Here is an 8,842-nt window from a genome sequence, read left to right as displayed (position 1 = left end):
TGTTGAATGTTCATATTTTTAGCAAAACATAGACATCCAAACACGCGAAGTGATGAGTATGAAGGAGGAGAACCAAGTAAAACTTGATGAGGGGATTTAAATTTTAGGATTGGAGTTGGAAGTTTATTTATAAGATAGGCTGCAGTAAGAACACATTCACCCCAAAATAGAAGAGGTAAGTTTGCTTGAAAACGTAAAGCTCTTCCGACATCAAGAAGATGTCGATGTTTTCGTTCCACAACTCCATTTTGTTGCGGAGTTGCAACGCAACTACGTTGATGAATAATTCCATGATCATGAAACCATGTTTGCATTTGTTTGGACAAAAATTCTGAACCATTGTCAGAACGAACAGTTTGGAGTTGAGGAAGAAAAATGTCTCCATTACCAGAGTTGATTTGATCAATTTTGATATTAAATTGACGATTGATTTGATTAAAAAAATGAACTAACATAGTGAATGTTTCTGATTTATGTTGCATTAGATACAACCAAGTACATCGCGAGTAATCATCGACAATGGTTAGAAAATAGCGTGATCCATTATTAGATGGAATGGAGAATGGACCCCAAATATCAACATGAATTAGTTCGAAACAATGAGATGAATTAGTTGTTCTTAAGGAAAAGGGTAAACGTGGTTGTTTTGCACGTGGAAAAACTTCACAAGAAAAATCTTTGTTTGCATTAATTTCTGGTGAATTTTTAACAATGAAATTGAAACGAGACATAGATGGATGACCTAGGCGTAAATGCCATAGGTCAAACTTATTACAATGCTTAGAACTAAACAAGGAACTTAATGGATGACTAAGGCAATAGTGATCCTTGTCATGCTTATTTGAGACTAAATCTTGATTCAGATAGTAGAGTCCGTTGCAAGCACTACCCCGACCAATCATCTTCTTCGTTGCTTGGTCCTGAAATACGCAACCAGAAGATGAGAAAATTGCATCACAATTAAGTGATTCTGTTAATTGTGTAACAGACATTAGATTGAATTTGAAAGTTGGAACGTGATAAACATTCGTGAGTATAAGTGATGGTGAACAATTGATAGTGCCTATGTGTTTCACAAGCGCTTGAGATCCATCAGGTTGTTGAACTGAGATTTGATTATTAACGGGATAATATGAAGAAAAAAGGGAAAGAGATGTACATATATGGTTAGAAGCACCAGAGTCAATAATCCATGAAAACGGAATACAAGTAAAAGCTGTACCTGCTAAATTCACAGATGATCCCACATTGTCCTCTTTGGCTAAGAGAGTCAGAAGCTTGTGATATTGTGCACTTGACAGTTGATTAGCGGAAGTGGATGGTGATGTTTCTGTTTTCTTCTGTGGCTGACTTGGGTTACTTGGGAAGCCATGAATTTGATAACAAGTAGTGATGGTATGGCCATGTCTGTTGCAATGTTCACAGAAAGGACGCTGACGTTTTCCCGGTGTGCGATATGGCGCTTTAGAAGTTTGGAGTGCAGCAGATTCTGCAGCAGGAACAGGTCGAAAATTGATCTCTTGCTGTTTTTCTTCTTGGCGTACAATATTATAGATACGCTGAATCGAAGGGAATGGATCCATCAGGAGGATTTGACTACGAACAGCAGAAAAACGATCATGAACGCCTTGAAGGAATTCCATGGCACGATCTTGATTCTGTTGATCAAGGATGCTTTTAGCATTACCACAGATACAAGGATTGACAAGAGCAATAGAATTGAGTTCATCCCAAAGAGATTTGAGTTGGGTGAAATAAAGAGAAACAGACATGCCTTCTTGTTTGAGGGCAGAAATTGATTGTTTTAATTGATATATTTTAGGAGCATTTGATTGAGAAAATCGATCTTGTAGATCGGACCAGATCTGTTCTGCAGTTTCAGCATACAAAATGCTGGGACGAATCTCAGTTGAAACTGAGTTAAGAATCCAACTTGCAACCAAATCATTGCATCGTTGCCATGTAAGAATGTCTTTTTTCTTCTTTGGAATGGTTAGTGATCCATCAACGAAACCAAATTTGTTTTTTGCACGAAGTGCCATTGTCACTGCTCGACTCCATGAACCATAGTTATCACCTGTAAGTAAAGGGGTGACAAGAACAGTTGAAGGGTTGTCTGAGTGATGAATGACACAAGGGTCTGGATTTGTGGTTGAGTGGACAGTTATGGGTGAGGAGATGGAAGAAAGTGGAGAATTTTCTGATGGTGGTATATCAGACATGATGGCAAACAGAAGCAAAGGGAAAAATATTTGGAGCAAAGTGATGATATAAAGAGGACAAACAACTGATACCATGTAAAGAAGGTCGACTAGTATAGTAAATATGGCATGGCAGTATTGATATCAGAATTGTGTGTTTTTGTTCTTATTCATGTTAGATCTTATATATACAAGAATACAAGAATATTACCTAATAATGACTAACCTATAATATGATTATAATATAAAACTATTAAATACATTACATGAGTCAACTGCTGTACAAGGAATATGTCATGATGTGCTTCTTTAATTCCATAATATGCATTTATATGTCAATGATCATTAGTGTTGACCACATTCCATGATATACTCTCAACATTGTGTTTACAAAGATAAATGACCTATGTGGGAAAGAAAGAAAATAAATGACCAATATATTACAATTAAATAAGATAAATGACTTAATTATTTCTGGTTATAAACTTACATATTATGTCTTTTTTGTTGTTTATTAAAAAAACTTCTAACTGATCACAATTAATATGTTAGTTTTTTACCATTTAATTTTGTTAATTTTAATAATCAAATTTTGAATTTGGAGGAAAACTTTAGTTTTTTTTAATGACTAATGTCATTAATTAGTGGTTAATAAGTTTTTCTTCCTGGAAAAACTCGAGTTTGAATTGTGACTAGAGTTTGAATCATGATGTTTGAGTTACCCATTCTCTAGGAAAACTCAAGTTTAAATCATGACTAGAACGATTATTGATAAAACTTTACTTGATTTTTGATCGAAATCGGATGTCCTTTTCTCCAAAACCATAGCGTTAATACAAAAAAAAAAAAAAAAATGAATTACTAACATGTGGTTAGTCCAAATGGTAAGGGACTAAAGCATTTAGGCAAGTTGTAAGAGGTGTAAATTATGACACTACCAGTTATGGAGAAAAAACCCATAATCCACCTTGTGTTTCTAACATATTATCCAGCAAAGTTTTGTTTGTTTCGTTGTTGACAAAATTGTCCAAAAAAGATTAGTCACTACCACATTGCGGTAGATATTTCGTACATATAACATTTTTTCATGAGAGAATTTCAAAAATCTAAATTTCCTTCCTTAAAAAATAAATCTAAATTGATTTAAGGGTATTTTAGGAATAATAATGAATTTTTTTTAAGAAAGAATAATATTATCATTGAATAATGTGAAGTTAGTTTATATTTTAAACGACCAAACACGATTTTTTTTGCCTATATTTGAGACTGAAGTAGAATGTGTTGTGTGTGTCCTCGTGAGTTTAACTCAGTTGGTAGAGACAATACATAATAATATATGCAAGGTCCGGGATTCAAACCTCAGCCACCGCAAAAAAGAATGTGTTGTGTGTTGGCTTTGATAAGAACAAAGATCTTTGTTGTGATCCATTGAGTTCTATCTGGCTTTGTGATCAGCATCCAGTCTTTGACATTTCATAACATTTTTTGGTATTAAACCTACGGTTCTCAAGAACAATCCAGGGTTCGGTTGGTAGATAATTAAAGTCTGGCCAATGATTGTTCAAGTAACCCGGGTTCTCCTAAGCGATCCATCCTTAATTGAAGCTCATTAACCACTTGAGCTAATCACTTGGTTATGTACTGTTTTATGATTTATATTTTCCCTTTTAAAGTTGAGTTGAACTGGATTCTTTCATTTTAAAATTGCTGAGATGGTACCGAGATAAATATATTGACGTTTTTCTGAATCTTCAAGGAAATTACATGAATCATTTTGGGAAAGATGAAATTCCAATTCTGTCAGAAACACATGGACAACGATCTGATGAACCTCAGGATTCTACCTTCCGAAGAAACATATCGAGGACACGGAGTGCTTCAATTTATATTCCTATGGCTTCTCCGGATCCATATGAGAGACAACCAAATCTTGTTGGACATACTGGTTCACTTCGTATCACGGCGAAAACTCCTGTTAGCCAAATGAGTGGTCCATTATTTGCTTCTCCTGCAACTGGAAAACCAAGAGCTCCCACTATATTTGATCCCAAGGTATCTTTCTTCCTAAATTAATAGACTTATATTTCTTCATAAATTTAAGAAAAGACCGACTTCTATGTTTTTAAATTGACTTCATGACGATGATTCTGCCTTCTTTTACAAATATAATTTATATATATCTGATGATTTTCATATTTATGGATAGTTGTACTTTTGTTTTCAATGGCAATCACTATTCTGAATGCGCCTTTTTTGTCATATAGTTGTGCACATTTTGTTCGTGTTTGCTGTTACTTTCACATAACCAATCATACATTTTTCATGTTTTGAATGTTTACAGTTCCACAATTCTCTTTATGGCGTCGCCAAAGGTTATGGAAGAAAACTTTTTTCTTTCTGCTCTTCATGGATTCCTGAAGTTATGGAATCCTCAAGCGAAAGTTGTACAACAATGGAACAAGGTTTTGGCCATATTTTGCTTGGTCGCAATTTTTATTGATCCATTATTTTTCTTCTTACTCTATGTGAACAAGGTATAATTCTTTTCATTTTATTTAATTGTAAAATCTTCCAACATCATTTACTGTACCTTTTTCCTTGCTTAAAAATAAAATTAAAACTTAACTTTTTCTCATTCGTTTTCTGCAGGAAAATAAATGTATCCGAATCAACATGGCAATGTCAAGAACACTTGTTGTACTTAGAAGCATAACTGATATTGTGTATCTCTTGAACATTCTTCTCCAGGTAATTTCTCAGTACTCACATTTTCGGATGTAATTTTGCTAACCCATCTATTGATAGAATGATAGACCATTTAAATACAAATATTTATAATGGTTGGTCTTATAATTTTTCTTGGTCCCTCTTTACCTATAGGAAGAAAAAAGTGCATGTGTCCTGAATCTTAAACATGATTAAATAACTCTACCAAGTTTCTTTTTTGCAGTTTAGGTTAGCTTATGTTGCTCTTGATTCAAGAGTTGTTGGTGCTGGAGATTTGGTTGACCATCCCAAGAAAATAACTGCTAATTACTTTAAGAGCTATTTTTTCTTCGACGTATCTGTTGTATCACCTCTTCCTCAGGTATATTTCTTCCTATCTCTCCTTGTTGGTCGACACCAATACATGTAATTACATTTCAATGTTTCTGTGCAAATTGCATCGGTGTTATGTCAATTTCTTAATAAATAGTATGTGGAATTGAACAAGTGACTGGCAACATGTATTTGACATGGAAGGAAAGGGATTTTAACCTGTGAAAAAGAGTACAGGTTTATGATATATGTTGTGAAATACTTGCAGATAATGATATCGTTTTCCTACCACATTCCCTGGGGTCATATGGAGCAAATTACTCATCACTATGATAATAACCTATGACATTTACATAATTTTCTGTGTAGTATTATCATGGCGAGTCAATTCAATATAAATATTATTCCTAATTTAATATCTATGTGAAAACTTCATAAATCTTTATCCATGATCCGTGAGATGAGATCATCAGTTTATCCACATAATAGTCTTTGTGCTTCAATGCTATACCACTTCCAAATAAAGTTTGACTAGAGATACTTTAAGAATAATTTTCTTTAGTTTAATGGAGTCTCACGATTAAGTCACACACTTAATTATGTTCCGTTAAACATACTAGTTATTCTAAGGACTTTATTATTTTGAAACAAAACATAAATAAAGAAATGTCTTATTATTATTATTATTATTATTATTATTAAAAACGAAGACAAAAGAATTCTTTGAACAAATGAATTTAAAAATTGGTATAAATTCCAATATATTTATGTATAAAAAAATTAAAATTCTTTGACTTTTGAGTTACGTGGTTCAAGTGGCTTTACTCATTTTCATACTTAAAGTTATGTGTTTTGAACAGTCGAAATGAACCTAATGAGCCGAACCAAACTGTTCGTGAATTTTAAACGAGCCGAACTTGAGATGAAAAAAAAGTTCTTGTCAAACTCGAACCGAGCCAACTCTTAACGAGTCGAGTCGAGCTCATACATGTTCGATTCGACTCGAATCATTTCCAGCATAACCGCTAGTCAAAGTAATTTATGAGACAAAAAAATTGCACCCCCTAAACCAGGGTCCTAGCAACGCCACTGTATGAGATGGAATCACTTATTGTAATTAGTTTATTACTAATATGTCCTTTCAATCTTTCAATGATCACACATATATCTATTTCTAGCTCGCTGTTCTTTACTAATTAACGGCACTGGAGTTTTTAGGATAATATTAAGGGGAATTTATTTGATGACAGTAAAGCACCTGCATATAATTTTTCAATTGCTATTCCGTTTCTTAAATATCTGTGCATGTAAATTGATAGAAAATAATAGGTTCTTAAAGTTATTTTTAATTGATAAAAATAATTTATATAATATTAATGTTTTTATGCACACTACAAGCATTTTCTCACCATCTGCAAGCTTAGTGAAACTTGTGTGCTCATATGGACATATATGAATGCCCGCTCTTATGAAATAAGACTCTATTCGACTATACCAAACTCGTGGTGCTTGTTTTAGTCTATATAGTGTCTTCTTTAACTTGTAGACATTCTTCTCATTCCCTTGCGTCTCATATCCCAATGGTCGCTCAACGTAGACGTCTTGCAATTCACCATGTAAAAAAGCCGACTTAACATTAAATTGATAAATAGACCACAAATTTTGAGCTACGGCTGAAATAAGTATAGCCACCGGAGAAATAACTCTTTATAATCAACCCCATACTCTTGCTTATAGCCTTTAACTACCAGCCTAGCCTTGTATTTATCCTAGAGAGACTATGTAATGTAAATAAGCTAAAAATAACTTATGGACGTGTTATAAGATGTTTACATAAACTCTCTTATAAAGTCTTATAAATGCTTATGCCAGTAGGTAAGCTCAAATGAGCTAATCCAAACAGGTCCTCCTAGGTTTAAATTGAAGAGGGGAATTCAGTTGTTAGAGGTAGGAGAACACTATAATCCAAACTATTACGGACTTAAACAAGGGTGACCTTTTTAACATGGTAGTGTGAAAGGCTTTTTTCATACTCTTTTGTTCATTTGCCGCTTACCATTTTTTCATACTCTTCTGTTCATTTGCACTATTGCAGTATCGTTGTGTTAGTGAGCATGTCAGTGATCTCTTATCAACCAGGTTAACTTTCATGTGTAGTATCTCTGTGCTGGTTATTTGCTTTTTTTCTTTGTTGTAGTATCTTTCATGTTGGTTAAATAAATATTCCATCGCATATTTTCATCATTTGCAGTTAATTCTGAGTAATGTTTCTGTTGCTTCAGACAATTGTTGGCAGACCAACAGTGCCGGATGCAGCTGTTTTTGAGAAGTACCCAAGGAGAAATGATATTTATAGCAGATAATCTTTCTCTTCCACTTCAATTAAATTTGATATGCAGATAAACTTTCTCATTATGGGATTAGGAATATAATTGGTTTATAATACAATGATAGTGCCTCCTTCAGTTTTAGGTTGCATTTTTTTCTCACTAGTCTTTGTTTGCAATCAGGATTGTGACTAAATGACATAAATTCCTTTAATTGTGAAAAACTTAAGAAATTAGTTATTGCATTTACCTGTTTGGATAAATTACTTAATGAGTAAATTACACTTCCCTCAAAGATGCTTGAATTACACTCCCCTCCCCTCTTAAGTTAAAATATACACTTTACTCCCTCAATATTTTTTTTATGTTAAAATTTATACTCCCCTCTCTTATAAGATGCTTGAATTACAAACCCCCTCCCTTAATAATTAAATATGTACTACACTTTAATCTATTTGAACATAAATAAATATTCTTATAATACATATATATTAATTTTGAATCACCATTTAAGAAAAATTAATTCATTTCTTTATTGTTTAAATGTCATGATAATTAAATTTAAATATATTGCTATTGATTTTATAAATTAGAGTATAAAATTAACTTTTAAATAATTATGTTTTAATGATTTTAGTAATTTTTCACATATTTTAATTTTGTTTTGGGTTGTTTCATGTTTTATAATAGAGTTTAAAACTACATGTTAATGAAATTGTGAATAAAAAATAGCGAAAAATATGTATTCAATTTTTTATTATATTAAAATAGACCCGCAATAATATTTTTTTTAAGTGTGTTAAATTATTATTTTTTGCTAGATTATTAGAAATAATAAAAAAGAATATTGAGGGACTAAAGTGTAGATTTTAACATAAGAGGGGAGGGGGGTGTAATTCAAGCTTCTCTTAGGGGAGGGGGTGAAATTTTTTCTAATATGTTTTGAATAAGAGGGGAGGGGAGTGTATATTTTAACTTAAGAGTGGAGGGGAGTGTAATTCAAGCATCTTTGAGGGGATGGGAGTGTAATTTACTCTTACTTAATTAAGCGCTATATAACATACTTCTTCCATCCCAAAATATAAGTGAAAATTAGTCAACAAAAGTTATTGTATTTAGTTCAAAATTTGTACCAAATAAATTAACTTTTGTTACCAAATTTTGCTTATACTTTGGGACGGAGGGAGTACATGCTTGCCGTATGAATCACATTTTCTCTAACTTTCTCTTCCAGTTTGCATGAACCATAATCAATTGAGAATAGAAAGAACACAT

At 32.7% G+C, this 8,842-nt stretch overlaps 1 protein-coding gene across 2 annotated transcripts; it reads left to right on the top strand.

The window, feature by feature from the left end:
• The first annotated feature begins 3,930 nt into the window (after nt 1-3,930).
• Nucleotides 3,931-4,949, top strand: LOC25496694 (uncharacterized). 2 transcript variants are annotated; one of them, XM_024785459.2, is made up of 3 exons: nt 3,932-4,253; nt 4,543-4,735; nt 4,851-4,949. In XM_024785459.2, exons 1-2 carry the CDS (start codon nt 3,966-3,968, stop codon nt 4,699-4,701), a joined length of 447 nt encoding a protein of 148 aa, XP_024641227.2. In that variant the 5' UTR covers nt 3,932-3,965; the 3' UTR covers nt 4,702-4,735; nt 4,851-4,949. The 2 variants fall into 2 exon arrangements, with proteins under 2 accessions (XP_039682705.1, XP_024641227.2); XM_039826771.1 differs by lacking the exon at nt 4,851-4,949 and having other exon boundaries at nt 3,931-4,253; nt 4,543-4,736.
• Nucleotides 4,950-8,842: the final 3,893 nt, after the last annotated feature.

This window comes from Medicago truncatula, chromosome 6 (assembly GCF_003473485.1).
Source record: "Medicago truncatula cultivar Jemalong A17 chromosome 6, MtrunA17r5.0-ANR, whole genome shotgun sequence".
In the NCBI taxonomy this organism is placed as follows: Eukaryota; Viridiplantae; Streptophyta; class Magnoliopsida; order Fabales; family Fabaceae; genus Medicago; species Medicago truncatula.
This window is presented reverse-complemented; position numbering and strand designations above follow the sequence as displayed.

Coding starts and splice junctions, on each gene's coding strand:
- LOC25496694 (XM_024785459.2), top strand. CDS start 3,966: ATGAATCATTTTGGGAAAGATGAAATTCCAATTCTGTCAGAAACACAT. Junction 4,254..4,542: donor CCACTATATTTGATCCCAAG/GTATCTTTCTTC, acceptor GAATGTTTACAG/TTCCACAATTCTCTTTATGG.